The sequence below is a fragment of the Cebus imitator genome, unplaced genomic scaffold (genome assembly GCF_001604975.1).
Source record: "Cebus imitator isolate Cc_AM_T3 unplaced genomic scaffold, Cebus_imitator-1.0 Scaffold11, whole genome shotgun sequence".
Taxonomy (NCBI): domain Eukaryota; kingdom Metazoa; phylum Chordata; class Mammalia; order Primates; family Cebidae; genus Cebus; species Cebus imitator.
Genome location: NW_016107326.1, coordinates 7,825,174 through 7,846,623, shown reverse-complemented (window position 1 = coordinate 7,846,623; position 21,450 = coordinate 7,825,174). Strand labels below are relative to the sequence as shown.

Genomic DNA, 21,450 nt, shown 5'->3' with positions numbered 1-21,450 from the left:
TACGTCCCTGAAATCATAGAGTTAATAGGAAACCGCAAGAAATACGGGGGCTCCTATAGTGCGGTTAGTGGAAGAAAGTAAGTATGACAAGAGGTTTTGCTGCCTCCGCTGCGGTCGAATCCTCTCTGCATGCCATTTTTTTTTTTTTTTTTTGGCTCTTGTTTCTTTGTTTCATGCATGTAGGCAATGTTTGCTCGCTACGTGCCCGAAATTGCTGCTCTCATCCTGAATCGGAATAAATTCGGCGGGACTTTTAACAAACATGGAGGCAGAAAGTAAGTCAGTTGCATCAGAAGAGACGTGGTTGAGTGATTTTCAGGAGTCCCTTGTAGAGGTGCCATCTGAATCCCGCCCCTCCCCCACTCCAGCGGGTGCTTCTATGAGGGAAGGCCCACCTTCTGCATGGGGTGTGATGTCAGAGGTGACCCCAGGACATTGCCACACTTGGACTAACTCCCATTCACAGACTCCAAGAGCTGTAATGGATTTGTCCTGAAAGGAGTCCATTTATAACTGGGCCCATATTTTCTGCTCTGACCTCCTAACAACTAGACAAAACTCATTCATTCTTCACATCATCTGGCTAGCTGATAAAATTCTGGTCCCTCAAACTTGTATGATGCCCTCCTATGATGGTTTATATGTAGCAAGAACGCAGGATAAGAGTCTGGCAGGGAAGTCCTTGCGGGGGGCAGATCCAGTCATTTGGCCGACCGCAAAGGCACTGTGGCCACCGGGAGCCCAGTTCTCCTCTTCGTCCAGGAGGCACCTGTCTTATCCTCAAAGGGACTCATTGCTCAGCTGACATTCCTTCTGGGCAAGAAATATTATATTTCTGGTATTTTAGGGTACTCCCTGCTATTCCTGATGAATCTTCTGTTTGGCTTCTCAAACGTGAATGCTTTTCTTGGAAACTATTTCAGTGTGTGCTCAGATCACCTCATCACTCTCAGTATCAATGTGCAAGTTCAATAGAGACCCCAAGGTTTTCTCCTAAGTAAGGTGGAGCACCTTACCATCTCAAGATAGGAACGCTGTTGGGGAGAGGTGGTGGGAAGAAGCCATCCTTTATTTATTTTTTAAAGCTTTTCTGGGGCAGTCACCTTTGTTTGTTTTGGTTTGAGGCATAAGTTACGTAGAGTTAAATGTACACATCTTTAACAGACAGAGTGAGGAGCTTGTACCTGTGTACACACTCAGGAACTACCGTCCTACCGAACGGATCAAGACACAGAAAACCTTCATCACTCGTGCCTCTTCCCAGTCACGGAAGCTCCTGTCATGAAACTGTTTTGTTTTCCTTCTCGTTCATTTTCAAATGAACTCTTAAAGAGCTTCTTTGGTTTTTTTTAAGAGGAAATAAAATCAGACCAGGAGTGTTGTTTTTCCCTCCGCTGCTGCCCCTTCCTTGTTTTGACAGTCAGCCGTGTCGGACGGAGCGGACCCTCCCCTTTGGTCAGTGAGTCCAATGCTTCCTGAGCTCAGGTGTCCAGGCCTCTGCACAGGAAATCAGGAGGTGGACAAAAGGGCTTATTCTCTTGAACGACCCACAGGACACCAGTTTCCTTTCAAAGGCACGAAGGACAGTGGGCGAGAGGAGGCCAGTTGGCAGCACGTCGCTCCATCTTCCCTCTAACGGAGTCCCCCCCTTACTGTTATCTTAACGGCCCTGGATGAGGTTGGAACCAAGCTGTTCTGATTTCTGGGCCATCGGTTGGGTCCAAAAGGCCAAAGAAGTCCAGAGATTCCCATTGGTCCCGTATCTCATGCCAAGAGGAAAACAACCTCTCGATTCATTTTGCCTTGAAGGTGTGGACAGGTCTCCATAAAGCAGAAGGCACTGTGAGGGCCTGGGGGACTCTTTATGGCCTCCCTGTCTCCCACTGTCTCTGCCAGCATTTCCCAATCACTGCCTCTGAAGATGTCAATAAAATCAATTGCCCCGAAGACTAGGTTGAAAATATTTCTTGACTCTCATTCCAGGTAATTTTTTTTTTTTTTTAATGAAATAGGTTTCGTAGTCAATGTGGGTGGGCTGGTGGGTGGGCTGGAGGCCGGCAGCTTTTGGTGCCAGATGACCCAGATGGGCCCTCAGCCCAGCACTCCCTCACTGCCCCCAGTCCGATCCGGTCATCTTTCACCCCAGCAGTTCCACCCAAACTTTCAGGTGCTGATGACTTCAGATCACAGACTTCCTGCCATTCTGTTCTGGCTCTGTAATCTTTTATCACCACTTTTAGCCTGGTGTTCTCTCTCTCTCTCTCTTTTTTCTTTTCCCTTTATGAAAATGCACTTTGCTTTTAATGTTCTTTCTGGGTCCCCACTGTTCCCGACCCAGCAGACACAGAGTCCGTCCTGTCATCAGCACCGGGCCTGTTCACTTTACTTTACGCATTGTTTCCTGGTTCAAAAGCTAATTACTAAGTAGTTTAAAGAAGCCCTTTGGTCACTTAGATCTTTCATCAGAAAATATAAGCTTGGGAAAGGCACGGTAATGAAGGGCCATTAGCACCCTTTGTTTGATGTTGTTTTTCCAGTCAGTAAAACAAGATTGATGAAATGTTATGTTTGGCCAAATTTTGAGTTTTCATTTGGAATTCAGTGTTGAGAGAATGGGCTGTCAGAATCAATAAGTTTGCTTTCGCTTGGGATATGGGCATGTGGTAGTAATTAGCAATATAAGGTCTTTAGTTGAGCAACCAAGCATGGATTCTGGCAGCAAACATAATGAGAAACTACAGTTGTTCTATTTCTAATGTCAGAAAGTTTCCAGATAAAATTAAATGCATTTGCAAAAGGAAAGCAGCTAAACCTTGTTGAAAGATAAAGCTCGGACTCTTAAAAGAGCGTGCTGTGCTCTGAGTTTCTGTGTATGCATAAATTCATGTGCTCTGTCCACAGACACACGGACTTGTTCTCTCTCCCCAGGACCCAATCAAATGAATGCCCAGAATGTAATTAGAATGTATACATAGTTAAGGGATTTGTTTACATGTACATATTTTATTCAGAAATGATTTCTCTAACAATGTATTAACTTGTCAGAGAACTCAAAGAAACTTATGATCTAAAGCTACAGAGACACAAAACTTTGAAATTCAAAGATTATTTAAAGCAAAAATTGAGGCAGAGAATACCACTGTTTTGTGCACACAACACCCAAATCTGGGATATTGAAGAGTATAAAGATTTCATTGGCATTTCATTTTCAGCTTTAATCAATGTGTTTGGTGTAATGTAAATGCTTCAAGCAGCATTCTCAAAACCTCTTCACCATCAACACGATGTCAGGGGCCTAGAGTGCCTTACCCAACATTTTCATCACCTCCTGCAGGATACCCAGTCCTCGGAGTAGGGATGGGTACTCGTGCACACGTGCATGTGTGTTGTTGGCTGTTTCATGTATGTTGTTATGGTGGATTGGGGTGCCTAAGAATAAGGTTTTGGGTGTCCACAACCAAGTGAGCAGCTGAGGCCAGTAATTTCTCTGAGTTGAGGGCAGTAGGGACAATTGGGCTCTTGGGTTGAGACCCTAAGTCTTATTCAGAAGAGTAGCCTTCCTACAGTCCAGCCTCCCTCCCATGGCCACTGCCTCCTCCCCCTTCCCTTTGTGTAAGGTCAAAGCTGCTTAGAGGCAGGGAAGGCATGAGGGGTGGTGAGGCTCCCATGGCCTTTGGGATCCCCGGCTCTCTCCTCCCTCTCACAGCCCCTTGCAGTTTCCCCGAGAGGTTTCCTCTCCGAGTGTGATTCATTCCACTCCTGGTTAGTTTATGAGAACTGACAAGGTCATGGTCCGAGGTCACATGGCCAAAGGCCATGGAAAATAATCGGTCACAGAGAGGAATCCATCTGCTGTAACCCCCTTGTTAGAGCGAGCCCAGCTGGGGAGCCACCCAGACTTCGTGTTTCCCTTGTTGAGATTTGAGTGACTCAAGTTTGAGGCAATCTGAGGCCAGGTGTTTGGGACAGAGAGAACGGGATGGGTTTGGATTATTCTACTGATTCCTGGTAGCCAAATGCTGAGAGGACACACAAGAGGGGAATGAGTCATGAAAGACTAGAAGTAGCGAAGATGGGAGAGGAAAGTGAATGTAATGAACTTGGAGGAAGATCCCCAGGATGAAGCTGCTGAGCTGCCATTTTGGTTTGGGGAATAGTTGTCACGGACCAACCCATCTCTTACTCCAATTCAGGAAAGCTGTCTGTGAAGCTTAAATGCTGTGGCTTCTCTTGGAACACTTCCCTATAAAGACAGGAGCGCCACACACTTCCCGAAATGAGAATGTGAATCAGTGCAGCCTAAAGCCCCAGGACCGCCTCCTCTGACAATAATAGGCCTACAAATATTTGCATATTTCAGAATTCTCATAGCGATCCTGAGAGAAGGGTATTATCATCATCTCCATTTGGAGTGGGTGAAGAAATTGAGGAACAGGGAGGTCAAATACTTGCCTGACATCACCCAGCTAGTAAAGAGTGGGGCTGGGGTTTGATCCTGGACAGGCTGCTTCCCTGTGTCCTGCTGCCTCTCCATGTCATCTCTTGAGACCCCTTTCTGCTCTAAACTCAGTGATCTCCTATTGCTGTGTGTCTTCCTCCACCTCTCCCTGTAAGTGGAGCCAGAACACTGTGCCCATGATGGACAGGAAGAGAAAGGCATGAGCCATGAGCTTCATTTTGGGGCTGTCTCCTCTCCCCTCCTACCCACCCACCACCCGTAAGGGTCCTGGCCCCAGGATTGAGAAGAAAAAGATGAAGAGGGGACAAAACTGTTTCTTCCTTCATTTTCCTCATTTGGTTAGACTAAAATTCTAATTCTCTTTTGAATACTTCTAGCAATGAGAGGCTCTCAGGGGTGGACAGATGAAACACACCCAGAGTGAGATTTGTGCCTCTTTTGTGGATTTAAATATTTTCTTTCTCTTCCTGGCTCCATCGTTTAAAGGTAGTTTCATGGAGAATTGTAGTGATCTGCTAAACTTGGATTTCGCTGCTGGGCAGATCTCCCCTGCAGAGCCTTGTATGCCCCTGCAGTTGGAACCACTGTTCCAACTTCTGTTACACTGTTACACTTCTTGGTTGATCTGCTGCACAGCACAGAGCAGTTCTCTCAGGTGGTTTATTGCTCATCAGTGAGAGGCCCAGTAGACAGAGCCCCACATGCAAAGTTCTGGAGGGTACATTCTGTGTGTTTATTTCATAGCTTTGACTTGGAATATTCACCCTCAGGAGGCTGTATCCCCCTGGAAGGAGTTAGGGCCATCTACACCCAACCTCAGGAGTGTTCACCACATTGGATAGAGCCTTGAAATCACAGAGATGGGGACAGTTTATCATACTTTTCTATTTAAACATGAAAATAGAGTACCTAATTATGTTCTTTATTGAAAATGTTCATATTCTAAGGAGGACACCATACTTTAGAATAAATGATTGAGTATTCAATAGTTGAGGACAAAATTTCAAAAACTAAAAACAGCCCAGCATAGTTAGTGACCTGCCTCACTGTCCACCCCTGTGGCCCATTGTCTCCATTGGTTCATTCAGTCACTCAGCAGGCAGGCATTCTCTGTGTTACACACCAGGCACAATGCTGGCTTGCGTTGGGTGCTCAGGGCTCGGTGGTGAACAGGCCACCCCTGGAGCCTGTCCTCATGGAGTTTACAGTCACAAGAAGGCTGCAAGCATAGAGCAAGGGTACAGCTAAACCAAATGCCAGTTACGCATTTTAATATGTACTGTCAACCCAAAACCAAAAAAAGACGAAGATTCTGCAACTGAGAAAAACACATTATTTACACGGATAAAGTAGTCCAAGGAAGTGACACCTCAGAGGAGATAAGTGACACCTCAGAGGAGATGTTAACACTTGTTCAATGACCTTGACCCAGCTTGCGTTACCCGCTAAGCTGGAGAACCTAATGCTCTTGCTTTTAAAATCCAGGTTACGGCCAGGCACAGTGGCCTGTAATCCCAGCACTTTGGGAGGCTGAGGTGGGTAGATCACGAGGTCAGGAGCTTGAGATCAGCCTGGCTAACATAGTGAAACCCCGTCTCTACTAAAAGTACAAAAAATTAGCCAGGGGTGGTGGCGGGCCCCTGTAATCCCAGTTGCATGGGAGGCTGAGGCAGGAGAATCCCTTGAACCTGGGAGATGGAGGTTGCAGTGAGCCGGGATTGCACCATTGCATTCCAGCCTGGGTGACAGTGTAAGACTCTGTCTCAAAAAAAAAAAAAAAAAAAAAAAAATCCAGGTTATGCAAGCCCCACATGCAAACATAGGTCTTCAGTTCTCCCTCCGCTAGAGGAAGTCTTAAAAACTGATTGCTCACACCGGCCCTAACCTGCCTGAGCAGTGCTTTCTCCACTTATCAGGAGAGGGCATCCTGCGTATCTTCTTTCCTTCTTCCTGATTATTAGGTTGTTTTTAAACTCTGTGTCTTTCCTCGTATCAGAATTAGGCTCTCCTTCTTACTCAGCCCCTTTGTTCCTTCCTGAGACCACACACTATTCTCTCCTGCCTGACCATCTTGTATCAACATGGAACTTCACTCCATTTCCTCTGCCACACTCAGGTCTCGTCCATCAGGGTTCTAGACTGATTTTTAAGGATTTTGAAGGATTTTTAAAGGATTTTAAAGGAATTTCAAATTGTCTACTGTGCCAGAGCATGGATTATTTCTTTACAAAGACTCATTTAATCTACTGTCCCCAGTCCACCCCACTTTAAAGAAATTACCATGAATCGTGGCTTCATGTTCATCCATTCCACATGTGTTTACTGAGGGCTAGCTATACACCAGGCACTGGGGACAGATATGTTTCTACGCATCCATAAAAATCTTAAAATATACCACAGCTCTCCTGAGCTACATGTCGTACTATTTGGCCACCTAAGTGGTTGGGAAGTCCAATCTCAGAGCTAATTGAAACCTCTTCTCTTGGTTCTCAGGGAGTCTTCCTACAATACCATTTCCCTCTCTACTCTTTCTGGGAAGGCATGGCCTGTAGCATTTGGGAATCGGATTTGAAACGATTTCATGTGGTATTGACTTGGCCCGATCCACAGACCTTTCCTTCCTGTTTACTTGTACCTTGGGCAACACTCACTCTCGCTTCTCTTTGCCTGCAAAGGGCGGACTGTTCTCGTGAAGGGTGTTTCCTATAAAATGTCATTTACGATTTCTCTATTGCAGACGTGGCTCTGGTCGAAATGTGACTGAAGCTTTGCATCCTATGCAGACTTAGATCGCTCATCAAGCTAGCCATTCAGCCCTTGTTGCGTGACCCACGTGACGTCCCCAGACTGAGCCCCTCAGCAATGTCTTCAGATTCCTCGATTTTAAAAGCCATAAATTAGCAAATCATCAACATATCACCAGGAAGGATCATCTGGTAGCTATTCTAGTCAGAAGGAAACACAGGCCCCAATAACTGATCTTCACAAAGATATGAAGAACTGTAGACAGACAGATACAGTAAATAAGAAGACAAATAGATAATTCAAGTTGACAGAACATCTTGGACTGATTAGGCATTCTGCTTTGATTAGCATTAAACTTCTTGGGAACAGAGAAAACAAAAAATGAGCTTGCCCTAATACTTTGGAAAAATGACCTCTTGACTACTTCTGAAATGCTGTGCTGAGGCGTAGATGCCCAAAGCACTTGTCATTAGATGCCTTATCGTCTGATGTGATGTGCCAGGCATCCCTTCCTGATGAGAGGGGTCTTGGTGGGCGCGGGACGTGGGCACTTCTATCTTGGCATCTGTTTTGGATTCCTCTAAGCCATATCTTCAGTCCCTTTCAAACTTGAAGCTCTATTTAAAGAGACTTAGAAGCATATTAAATCAATTTCCTGATAATTCTGATAGAATGAAGCCTCACTCCTTTCCTGCTGTCACTCCTCCCTTCCACACACTTAGCAAAATGTTCCAGCTATTGTTCTGAAAACAAGAATAGAAATGTAGGTGGGAGATGAACTGTGTACCTTAAAAAAAAAGCCATATTCAAGCCTAGGCTTTCACTCTCAAATATTCTCTCTTTCATTAAAAAATAATTCTGAATATGACTTTTTAAATTATAATTGCTGAAGAGTCTGTGCAATGGCTCCTTTGATTGGGTGAATCCTTGCCAGGTAGATTCAGAGCTTATTGAAACCTCTTCTCTTGGTTCTCAGAGAGTCTCCCTACAATACCATTTCCCAGGAATCTCAGGAACAAGTGCAACCATCCCAGACTAGGTTGCCCCGTGTTTTCTGTCCTTGTGCCATGTCATTCACTCTGCTAGATTTCTTTCCAGAGCTGTGCAAAATGTTTCCTGGTAGATTTGGGGTTTCTTCCATGCTGCTGTCATCATGCTATGAAAATAAACCAGGAAACTTTCTAACTGGCCAAGTCCAGTGTCTCTTTTTATTAAAACGTTATAAGGCCAATACAGTGTGAAAGTCATGGAAATCTGATTCTGTTGTCCCGAGGGTTCCAGTCTCCACAGCCAGTACTGGTGTTGCATCACAATGGCCTCTCTCACCCCCAGAACCACAGGGACTGCTCTGAATGTGTGTACCAGCTGCAGTAAAAGCAATCTCTATCTCCCCTCTTTGTACCTTTCTAATAAGAGGACAGGGGGGCAGTTCAGAGGTAGATATGTGCCCATCTCAGTGACAGCGTATATGACCTTAGCCATTGACTCCAAAGGCAAATGTCAGTTAGTGTATAGATCAGCCTTAGGAAAGCTCCCATTCTAACATATTGGCTCAACAAACAATAATTTGAATCCCCACCAAGTGCCAGGCTCTGTGCGGGGTGCTGTGGGTAAAATGTGATTCTTGCTCTCCTGGAGCTTACCTGAGATTCTGACCAATCAGAACCACCCAAGGAAGCAGTGGCAGTGACACAGAAGCTTGAGTATGCAGGAGCATCTTCCCAGTGAAATGCTGTTTTTCAGATATTTTATTCAATAAAATCATGGAAGTATAAAATAAACATGAAAGCAGGAGACATTAGAGGGAAGCCTCCCAAAAGCATTTGATGATTGACATTGTTGAACATACCCATTGGAACAATGGAGGGCATAGGTAACAGCAGAGTGCCTTGTTCACCTAAAACCTTACAGAACCAGTACAAGAGGGGTTCAGAAAGATTTGGAGGGTGGGGAATCTGCTGATGCAACCCTGAGGTCCACTACTTTCCAGATCCCACAAAGGTCCTGCTGTGGCCTGTCATGCCTTCTAACCCATAGCTCCTCCCAGTCCCTGGGTGACTAACAGATGCTGGAGGTCTGCTGGGGCCTATGCAAATATGTTGGGTCTACAGAGTGAATGGCTAGCAGCTTATGGTAGCTGTGGCAATACCCTTGGGTGTGGGTGGAGAACAAGGCAAAGATATGTCAAGTTGATTGTCATTGTGGGAGGATCCGTCCCAACAGCATGTGCTCAAGGACCATGATGCATGATTCACCAGTGGTGTTAGGGAAGGAGGTGGGACTCGCTTTGCAAATCAAAACCCTCTCGCTGGCAAAATTGAGAACCATTTCTTTGCTTGGACTCATTCTCCCTCTATTCCACCTTCATCCCTGAAGAGTGAGGCTGACCTTTGTCTGCCTAAGTCTTCTTTCAGTCTCTGCTTGTATAGAACCAGCATTAAGTGAAGACAGGCAAATCTGCTTTGACCCCCCAAAAAGGAAGTGCCATTCATCTCCCTGATTTCTCTGTAAGAGCAGAGAACCATCTAGGATTGGAAGAGTCAGGTCAAGGGAAGATTTGCTTATTTAAAAATGGCCAAAGCCACCAAGTCCAAAGTAATGGGATGAATAAGATGCAGAGGGGTGAGGGTGTTAGGGAGGGAGACATAGGAAGAACCAGTGCAATTTGTGAGGGTTCGGCAACTGTGGAATTGCTTACTGAAGAGAGCTGCAGAATTCCCCTTCCAGGGAGGAAGGAAGGAAAGAAAGGAAAAGAGAGAAAGAAACCAAAACGATGGTGATAATACCTGCATACTAGGTAACAGTGAGAATTAGGTGAGAAACCAAAGTGAAGGTAAACAAGTCACCAGTTAGGAATCTCTGGTTGCAGGCAACAGAAACTGATTTATGCTGACTTCAGCAGAAAAGGATTATTTTTTAAGGTTATAGTACCTTAGAGATTCCAGTGAAAAGCTGAAGAGCAAGATCCCAGAAAAGACAGAATAGAGCCAGAGATGTAGTTCTGACATTGAGGAAGCAGAAACTTGGGGGCAGTCGTTACAGGGTTTTGTAATCAGGTTGAATCGACTCCCACTGTGATTAGTGTCAATCCTTCCAAGATTTAAAAATACTGATTGGCCTCACTTTGGCCCGAATCCTTGACTAAAGGTCCCAAGACTATGTAATTGGGAGACTGTATTTGATTTGGGGAGTAGCAGTTCCCCAAATTAAAATGAGGTACTGTCCACAGAAGGGAGGGTGCATGCAGGACAGGCAAAAACAACCAATGTCCCTCACACTGAGGTTCTCGGAATTTAAAGACTTGGACTGAGGCTCCATATAGGCTACAAGCTACAAAATATGTGTGATCATTTCTCATCAGCAGTCTAACTACGGAGGACTGACTGTAATTTGGGAGGGTAGAGGTGAAGAGACAGATCCCTCTAGGGTAGCTAAAGTTCTGGCCATCTGCGTGCAGTAAGACACAAAGTTCTGGCCCAGGTAGGACATTCTGGTATTCCCTACTACTACTGGGGCTGCCGGTTGTCTGTCCTCTGACCTTGGCGCTCTGCTTTAGAGGTGCCTTTGCTGCACTGTTGGGATCTATTTGCTCAGACTTCTGCCCCCATTTAGGGAAACAGCAGCACAGCCTGCCACATCCAGAGCAGCTCCATTGACAGCTGGAGAAGATGATTACCTTATTCACTTCCTCACTAGGAGGGAGAATGCATTTCCTTCCTTTGTGATTAGCAAAGTACTAGATGTGTCTATGGGTAGGAAATTATCTTATTGCTGAACCTCCATTAAAAAAAATATTTTAACAGGAAGTGGTGATAGTCAGGGTTTGGGGTTGTGAGTCTGATACACACTCTCATTTGTTTTGTTCATTTGTTTTGTTTTCATTTCTTCATGTGTACAGCTTCCTTACAGACCTGAAATATGCTAGTAGATTCAGGGTGGTGAAATGAGCCTGTGGTTTAACAGGCTTGCAGTGAACTACCTGTTAATTTTCTTCCTCGCTTACCATGGCATAGAGTTTTCAAGATGCATACTTTGTCAATCAGTTCATCGGTCAGCAAATAGTTCTTGAAAGCCCAGCAGGTTTTGGGGGTTCCAAGCCAGGTTCTGGGGTAGGGTAGGAGGACGAGGCAGTGCAGCCTGGAGTTAGGCTTCATGTGCCCATGATGTCTCTCCCATCTTTACTGAAGTCAGTCCCTTTGAGACATTGAGTAAAGGAGGAAGTGGGAACGTGGGAGTTGGATTAGTCCTGTTTTTTGGCAGGGGAGATTGAGTCTCAAGGGAATAGCTGGGGAACAGTAACCCAGAAGGACATACCCCAAATCAGGGAAAGCTGCATTAAGATGAAGTAGCCAAGAAAAGCACTACCACGTGAGAAGGAAAGGAAAGCCCAGCTTGCAAGAGTGTCATGGAGAGGTGGCGATACAGACACTGAGGGTTCAAGGTCAACCTAGGAGGGCAAACGTGAAGCTTGGGTGCTGACCACTGTGTGGTTTGGGTCATTGGGTCTCTAACCCCCCACACCTTGCTTCCTTTATGATGCTGCTGGTTCCCTTGAGAAGTACTTGTTAAAATCCATCATGTCAGGGGCTACCAATGGTGAGATGCATTTTGGGAGGGGCAGGACGAGGAAAGCATGATTAGAAGGCTCAGCAGAAAGACAGAAAGCGTCTAGCATATGTATTTGATATAAATATTATAGTTTTACAGAGACATCTAGATCAATATGTGCCGCATTTCATCTACCTCTTTGACAAAGTGAGCACAATGGATTCAGGGAAAGCTGTATAGGATTTTCAATTTACTCTGTCTGATTTATTGTGACAGGATAGCTCTGGGTTTTTTAAGTTCTTTATACTTGTTCCAGTAAAAATGGATATAGTATCTTTAAAAATAAACAGCCCAGAGCTGTGCATTTTACATTGTCTTCCTAGAGCGAGGCCCCGCTAAGGAAAGATCTAAGGCCTCCCCACCCTTGTAGAACCTGATCGCCGTAGGATTTTCTGCCGTCCTTTCTCTTCAGCTTTTCTGAGGGAGTGTGGGAGTGGTGGGGGCAGCGGGGAGAGTAAATAGGGAAATCGATTAGGAAGCGATGGCAGACGTCTAGACAATGTATGATGATGGCGTGAACTAGGGTGGGGGCAGAGCCCTGGAGCCCTGTGCGAGGATTCGTCAGCGTCTGGTGGGTGCAGCCCAGTCAGCCTGGGCCTCTTCATTTTACAGTGACTGGCCCCAGATCATGGAGGACTTGCTCCCCTAGTCTCCCAATTCCCAGTTTAGGGGCTTTTCCTGGTACCAACTGCTTTCTTTCATCAGAAGGCATGAAACTGAGGGAGGTGTTGTGCCCTGGGTCTGGCACCCATCTTGCAACCTGTTTCCATATCAAAGGGAAGAAAGGTGCTGGACAATTGCGAGGGGCCATTCATTCAGATGCTGAGATAAACATAAGAATGTGGGAGGGGGCCCCATCTGTGACTATCTCATGGTCACAGTTTCCCTTTTCAAAGACGACTGACTCTAAGAACCAGTATCTGAGGCTTGTGAAAAGTATTTAGATTTTCCTTGTCATAGACCTAAAGTCATTTCAGAGGCTCTCTGGATGCTTCATTCACCAATCTCCTGTCCTCTTCTGCCTTAAGTCACTTCCCCTAGGTTGTCCTGTGTACCCGTGGAGTTGAGCTCTGAAACTGAAGTTCTGGCTCAGTTTGGCAGACTTTCCTGGTCCTTCACCACAAAGAGAGTAGAGGGATTGGGGAGAATGTGTGGGATTTCATTCTGGAGGTGGTGACGCTTAAACGGCAGGAGAAGCACACCCATGTACATTTAGTGAAGATATGCCCATGAAATAAGCAACTGGCAAAGTTATGGTGACCCTCAGTAGTGTTCATAATCATCAGACATTCTTCTCATGAAGTCATTCTTACCCCTCCAATGCCATGACCCACCAGTACTGCCCTTTTCAGTTAACCCAGCCCATGTTTACGGAGCCCTGACCTGGCACCAGGCACTACTGGCTCACACTGGATGAGTAATTCCTCTCCAGAAAGTGCCATTGGGTACTATTTTGGCATCGAAGAAGCTTCCTTGTGTGTCTGAGGTGGATCTTTTATTCTAAGCCAGGACCTGTTAGCTTATGTTTAGTTTATGTTATCTCTGCCCAAGAAATGTTTGTTTACAGATCTAGACAAAGCATTAAAAACCAAAAAGTTCATCAGGTCAGAAATGGTTACTGACCGAAGTCTACTGGTCATCTTCACAAACTGAGCCATCAGGCTCTGCAGATCATTGGTCATGACAATTGCTGGTGGTCTAAAAACGTTCAGATCCAGAGCCACAGATGGGGAGAGATTTAGCTACTCTCACAGCTGAACTTTCCTAAATATTCCCCATTGTAAATGGATCATTAAGATTCTTGTTATCTTCTAGATTCTGGGCTGGTGAGGAAGTCCTAAGCTGTACATGACATATCTAGAATAGACATTTGGGGTAGGGCACTGTGGTTCGTGCCTGTAATCTCAGCGCTTTGTGGGCCAAGGGAGCAGATCACTTGAGGCTGAGAGCTCATTACCAGTCTGGGCAACATAGCAAGACCTTATCTCTACAAAAAAAAACAAAAGAAAATTAGCCAGATGTGGTGGCATGCATCTATAGTCCCAGCTGCCCAGGAAGTTAAGACAGGAGGATTGCTTGAGCCCAGGAGTTCAAGGCTGCAATTACCTGTGATTGAACCAGTGTACTCCAGCCGGGCAACAGAGCAATATCCTGTCTCTAAAAATAAAATAAAATAAAATATAAAATAAAAGGGACATCTGTATCACTTTGCAGCCTCTTGGCTGCCCCAATCATATGGCTTCAGTTAAGTTTGGCCTAGAGTTCCTGACCAGTAGGACTTGTGATTTCTGCCTGTAATCAGACTTTGTTGAGACTATCATGATACTGCGTATCCAGCCAGACTCCAGTGATTACAAAACTCTGATGGTTTATCCACTCCAATCCCCAGACTAAACCTCTCCCTTGGCCAGTGGAGCATCCCTCCAATACCCCCTCCACCGCATATCCAGGAGGACCTCTCTGGGTCCATCTCTGCCTGACCTGAAGGAGAAGCTGAGATGTACAAGCTGCTGCCCTTTCCACTACCACCTTCATCTTAGTGGGAACTGAAGCGGGAGACCCCGATCATGTCCTGGACAAATTACTTTTATTTTCTGTGGGATGCCAGGCATATGACTTAAGGAAGGAGTTGCAGAGAGTTATCTGAAAAGATTCAGGTAGTGAGAATCTGGGGTTGTTGAAGGATTAGGTGAGATTATACAGGCCACAGAACACTTTATATTGGTTACATCCTGATTTACAGATATCATATTGCACTTCACCAATTGATAGTGCTTACCATGGGCCGGGTTACTTGGCCCGTTCATGTATCATCTCCTTAAATATCAGGATAACTTCATGAATCAGGCACTAGCTCTGGCCCCTCAAAGGCTCTGGCTTTTTAATTGTAAAATGCAAACTTGGTACGTTGTCCAAGACTATTTAGTTGTTTACTGTCTGAGCTGAGTTAACACAGGGCTATCAGAGTATGAATCTCACGTGGTAAATGTGTAGGTGTCATGGAACCCAACAGCGATAACTTTGGATGAGTGTCTTTTTTTGGCATTCTTCAAATCATGCCCTGTGAACAACCATTACTCTGCCTCCAATGAGGTCATACCCTGCTCTCTATCCTAGAATATCGATATCTCTCATAATTGGGGATGCAATAAATTCTAGTTCTCTTCTTCTTGTAATAACATCGTTCCCCAAACTATGGCCCTGGAATCTTCAAAAGTCTTGAAAATATTTCCGGTAAATAAATGTTTCCCATTCACCATCCATCCCTCATGCTTCTGCAGGGCCCTCCTCAGACACAGGCTGGTGGAAGCAGATCTCCTAATACCGATTGCTGAGTTAGAGGCAGCTTCTCTCCATCCATCAATTCTAACTGCGTTCAAACATTTTCAATATGTGGGCTCCTTGATAACTTTCACTGTATGGAAAACAAAATGGAGGGAAATGATTATTGGCACAAAAGGGGAAGCCATAAATCTTCACATCAGATATAGGACGGATTGGAACAATATGGGTTCTCCAAGGTTGCCATGATAATGCACCTAATAACTCTCCTTGGGCAAAAAGGCAATCTGCTTTCAATCAGTCTCGCTTTTTTTTTCTGAGCAAAACTACCAATTACTTTGAAGGAAGATTTTTTTCTTCCTTTTTTGATAAAGACTGCTTTCCACCCAGAAATCATGCTGTAGTTAAAAGATATATATTTCCAATTGTCTAGAATGGTATTGGATAGCTAGCACCAAATGAAAAAAGTCAATCCTTTTTCTCTCTTTACTCTTGCCAGCATTTGTCTACTTCTTAAGAGAAGTGAAAGTTAATTAAAGGCTTAAGGGATAATATTGATTGCATTGGAATATATTTTATGTGTACCCGGCACACTTTCAAGGAAGAGAACCCTGACTTTTTCTAAGGCTGAATAAATCAGCCAGCTGAGCTTTTGATTCAAGGGTGAGAGGGGGGAACTCATCTTCTCCCCTTGTACTTCTCACACATCTTTCCTGGGGAAGAATGATTTCAGGAGAGGAGGAGGGGATGCTGGGTGATGTTCATTCAGTTCTTTGCATCCTGGGTAGGAAGGATGAATGTCCAGGCATTTCCCCAGACCTGTATTGATTTGAGTCTAGCTTTGAGTAATAACCAGGCTTATGCTGGTATAGAACTTTGAACTTTACGATGCCTGGTACAGGAGGCTGGCTGGGTGGTATTAACCTCTTGGCTTCCTTCTGCATTGAATGGGAATAAGTACCTCACCCCGGCTGACACATACCCTTGGTCGCAGAGCAGGGAATCACATCTGGCTTACTTTTACATCCAAGTGATGAGAATGGCCTAGGCCACGTATCTGTCCTGTGCAGACACCTGCGCATTGGATTCATGTTGGCCTTGCTCCTAATCTTGGAAGTCTATGTGCAGAAGGCATTAGAATGGCAAAGTAACCCTATTGTCGGTTGCAAGGAAGTTAGGTGTCTAGGGAAATTCTGTTTCTCATTCACTTCAAACACATTTGGTGAATTCAAAGTCTGAAATCTTATTCAGAACATGCAAGTTTATTTGAAGTATTTTGCCCTTGTAAATGCACATGTGCCACAAGAAACATTTTAAAATATAAAATGCATATCATCCAAGTGTTCAATTTATATTGTGTATTCTGACATACTGTGTGTTATGCTATATCAGCCTCATACTACTCACTATATACTAACGAGGCGGTTAGTCATGTGGGCTTTGCACATAAAATTTGGATGGGTGGCTAAGGGAGCTCCCTCAACCTAGCAGGAGAGCAAAGTGATCATGTTAAGACATCTCTTTTGAAGTAGCTCATTGATGCTCTTCCCTCCCCTTGGTGGCTGCTGCGTGACTGATTGCTAAGTGCACCACCGTAACAATAACAGTCTATAATGGTGATATTATTAACTGCATCGTGCATATTATTGATTTACTCTTTGTTCTGCATCATTATCCTTTCACCAATGAGTTTACTGCATTATTCTCACATACTTAGTCAAGCACCAAATTACAACGAAAGGGCAGGCTCTTATAATGGCACCTAATGGAACATTGCATAAGCCATCATCACTGCCTCCTATTATGAGCCACCTCCAGCCAATGAGCTTTCTGCCTTACTGGAATGTGCACAGAGCAATTATGAAGTGCGAGGGACCTGGCCATTCTAAATTTTACCCAGGAAATTACCATACTGCATGCTCACCACCTGCCCAAGTCTCAAAGTGCAGCTAGAGATTCAGCCTCTGTCACGTCAGCCTGGGGAGCACAGGGACAGGAGCTGAGCCTCTTGCTACATACAGTCTCTTCACTAGAAGCCAGTGGTTTTATCTCCACAGCCAGTCCCGGGCTTTTTGTCTTGAGGCTGAATCTTGCATCAAAGTGCTTACTCCTGATTGGGCATCACGTAGCAAATATGAGTGGCCACAGCATAGCCTGGTGTCAAAGTCAGATTGGTCCAGGAGCCCAGAGCTGTTGGAAGGACTGTCAGTCTCAACAGTTCTGGAAGAGGGGCTCATCTCTTCCATGAGAGAGAAACGATTTATTTCCAGAAACAGAAGTCCAAACCACTCTCAAACAAGGCAAGCAATTCCAGCCTCATCCCTTCCTGGTATCTCCCCATCTTGAGGTAAATTCCTTCGGCTCTCCTGGAAATCCCAGGCACCCTAAGGAAGCACCCCTCTGGGGACACACAGCCAGCCAGCATGATCTTCCGTTCCATAGATGTCCCATCCCCATTTAGCCCTGAGTAATGCTCACTTACTGTAAAATGTTACATGCCCCCATTGTCAGAGGAGTTATGGTGGAAAAATGCAAAATTTCCTTTTTACTGCTTATGGCCAGCAGAGCCTATAACATGTCAGGCCTCACATTAGCCACCCTGATAAAAGTCTGCTTTCTTACACACAAAATCATCGTTTCAGCAAGATTTGTTATCTCATTACCTGATAAGCTCTATGTCATAAACCAAGACTCATACAGTAAATCTCCCCAGAGGACGCTTTGTGGGCAGAAAGGGAGAGATATGAATCTGCAAGGGACTTGATAATGCAGCATTTAAGCGCAAGCATAATGTCACTTACTGTTAAATGCATAAAACCACTTGGCCAAACGGTTGGGCTTTTAATAGGATTTTGTGCAGCATCAGGTGAGAAGCCATATGCCTTTTCTGTCTAGGAGTCTCTGAGCACCTGCTAGCACTGCTGCTTTGCCTCACAGCCCTCTGGGGATGGGAGCTGGGCTTTTATGAAGGCGGAGGGAGGAGGTGAATGCTTCCCCTGCAGCTGCCTGGCTTCTGCTGTCTTGCCAGGGGGTGGGATATGGGGTCCTGTCGTGGGGCCTGGCCTGATCTAACTGGCCTCTCCCGTTCAGGCACATTGTGGTCTGCGGACACATCACTCTGGAGAGTGTTTCCAACTTCCTGAAGGACTTTCTGCACAAGGACCGGGATGACGTCAATGTGGAGATTGTTTTTCTTCACAAGTAAGAGGCTCCTGTTGCTGTCAGACCCTCTGCCCAACCACGCACCCTGTGGAGGACTCCTTGAATGTCTCTAAGAGTGGAGGTTATGGGGAATAGCACTGTGGATAGGACCAGAGTTGGATAAGCCATGATCCCTGTTGGCCTCATTGGAGAAGATATTAGAGGACCAATGGCAAGGGAAGCAACACACTGGTTCAATGATGAGAGCAGAGCCTGCCTCTGTGGAGGCGATTCTGGGACCACATCTGAGTTTATCTCTGGAAGAAATAACAGCGGAGCTCATTGTGGGTCCAAGTCATCATCATTGTCCCCTTAGCAACCTGGCATGTCCACAGCATCTGCTGTGGGATGATTAGCTATATGGTGTGGATACATTAGGAGTGCAGGAGTGAGTTGGTGACCAAGCAAGACACCAACTTAAGAGGAAACAGGATATAAGGTAATAGTAATAACAACTGCCACTCCTAGGAACCCCCAGCGTGGTACCCTAACCAGTCACTGCACATACAGGCTCTCATTTATGCTACAGACAGAGCAAAAGTACATACCCTGGACTCAGATTCCCTGATCTGAATCATGACTCAAGGAATTACTGGCTGAGCAAGTTACTTCACCTCCATGTGCCTCAGTTTCCTCATCCATAAATCATGGAGATGATAGCAGTTTCTACCTAGTTGGGCTGTGGTGAGAATGAAATGAAGTATTCCATATAAAGTGTGCAGAGTGGAGTCAGGCATCCAGTAGGGCTTCAATAAGTGTTAGCTATTAGCATGAAAAATAAATATATTTCGCCGTATAATCCACTTAGGAGGTAGGTCTTATCTTGTGTGTTTTACAGGGGAGGAAAGCAAGGTGTCTCCCTTCTACCCAGTGTTGAGGTTTTCAGCTTTGCCTAAACCTTTTCTTAGGTAAAAGGTAGTCTGCCCCAGGCATGGAGAGAATTAGGGGGCTCCTCCATGGTGACATGTGGTCCATGGTCGTCTTGTTTTATGGAGATGGAGCTAGTCTTGACACCACATTGCAAAAGTTCAGGACAAAGCTCACATGTTTGTGTTGGCTCGACGTGCTGTTGACCACTCAGCAATCGGCCCTACTCTGAGGTTCCACTGAGGTCAGCTTCCCTATAAACTCCCTGTTTTGTGGATCGCCATCCTCTGGCATTTGCTCACAAAATGCTAGACTTCTGACTTGTCACCATGTTGGGGCACTAGCATTTTTGTTTTCTGCATTGATTTCTCCAAACTTCTTTGAAAAGGCAGACCAGGCTATGGTAGCACAGGAGCAAGTACCCACAGGTTCCATTCAGTGCTTAGCCACCAATTACCGCTGTGTGGCCCATCCTCTGCTGAGCATTTTGGAAAGTTCAGGAGAGGTATAATGTGTGGGCTGGGCCCCCTCATGGGTTGGGCATTTCAGGATAAACACACACATAATCATTAGAGACAACATCAACCCTGTGTTATCCAAGGAGTGCTTAAGTCATTTTGATCAGGTGGCAGAAGTGACTGGGGACATCTCTTTCAAATAGCATTAGTCTGTGGCATTACCGGGCAAGCTTCTGAAAAAGATGTGACTTGTCATGGGTCTGAAAGACTGCTCAGATTCACATAGGCAGCCACTTTTCTTTCATCCACTCCTTTGGTTTGAATAAACAAGCTGGTCAGGCATGGTTGCTCATGCCTGTAACCCCAGCACTTTGGGAGGCCAAGGTGGGCGGATCACTTGAGTTCAGGAGTTCAAGACCAGCTTGGGCAACACAGTGAGACCCCATCTGTACAAAAGATATAAAAACTAGCCAGTCACGGTGGCACGTGCCTGTAGTCCTAGCTACTCTGGAGGCTATGGTGGGAGGATGGCTTGAGCCTGAGAGGCAGAAGTTGCAGTGGGTCAAGATTGCACCACTGCACTCCAGCCCCTATCTCAAAAAAAAAAAAAAAAAAAAAAGCTGGCTGCTAATGCTTCTATTGCTAAGATTCACCTTTGTGTCCCTAACATCTGTCAATGTCAGATTTATAGTAGGTGGCCCAGTTAATTAATTAACCTCTTGAAGCTCTTGGTTAATGACATACTTTACTATAGGGTTGTTTTGATTTAACTGAGTTAATACTCATCAAGGCCAGGCATGGTGGCTCACTCCTGTAATCCCAGCACTTTGGGAGGCCAAGGTGGGTGGATCACTTGAGGCCAGGAGTTTAAAACCAGGCTGGCCAACATGGCAAAACCCAGTCTCTGCTAAAAATACAAAAATTAGCCAGGAGTGGTGGCACACACCTATAATCCCAGCTACTCCAGAGGCTGAGGCATGAAAATTGCTTGAACCTGGGTGGTTGCAGTGGGCTGAGATCCTGCCCCTGCATTCTAGCCTGTGTGACAGAGACAGACTCTGTCTCAATAAAATAAAATAAATATTATTTATTTTACTTATTTATAATTCTATTTTACTATTATTTATTTAAATGTCTGCCATATAGTAAATGTTAGAAAATATTATTATTATTATGGACTTCACAAATGTTAGGGAAATGTTGACTTACCACAGTCCGTGGCATATAGTAAGCTCTAACTAAATATCATCTCCCAGTGCCTAGCACTGTACCTTATAGACAGTCTTTTTCATCTCTGCACAATTAACAAATGAATAAATAGGTCCATTGTTTAATCCTTGTCCTTCAAAGAGAAAGGTGTCAGTACAGCTCAGCACCAAGAAATGTGATGAGTCACATACATGTATGTGAATCACGAACAATACCTAGAGTAAATTAAGTCTGTCTGTGGCTGCTCAGAGTGATACTTTTTGATCCAGGCCTTGGGGAATGAGAAGTCCATACAGCACAGAGCAGAAAGGTTTGTGATGGAGGGAACAGCAGGATGGCTCCCCCAGGGAAACCTTTGGCTAATCCTTGATTGTATTAATCAGGGTTCTCCAATGAAACAGAGTCAATAGGAGATATATATCTATATATCTATATATATCTAATACAGATATAGATAGGTATCTATATATTGATATATCTATCTATATCTGTATCTGTCTATATCTGTATCTATCTATCTATCTCTAGAGAGATTTATTGGGAAGAATTGGCTCACTTAAATACAGAGACTGGGAAGTCTCATGGTCTGCCACCGGCAAGCTGGAGACCCAGGAAAGCTGG

General features: G+C 45.0%; 1 protein-coding gene across 29 annotated transcripts in view; it reads left to right on the top strand.

Annotated features, from left to right (window-relative positions):
• KCNMA1 (potassium calcium-activated channel subfamily M alpha 1) overlaps positions 1-21,450 on the top strand; it is a 768,447-nt gene that overhangs the window by 532,065 nt on the left and 214,932 nt on the right. For 18 of the 29 annotated variants that reach the window (XM_017548868.2, XM_017548858.2, XM_017548774.2 and 15 more), the window contains exons 9-10: positions 1-77; positions 18,185-18,295. The exon at positions 1-77 is cut by the window's left edge and continues 13 nt beyond it. In XM_017548868.2, the coding sequence (XP_017404357.1) occupies positions 1-77; positions 18,185-18,295 (188 nt within the window). Of the gene's footprint in view, positions 78-183; positions 276-18,184; positions 18,296-21,450 lie in introns of all 29 variants that reach the window. The other 11 variants (XM_037727278.1, XM_037727288.1, XM_037727276.1 and 8 more) reach the window with 1 other exon arrangement.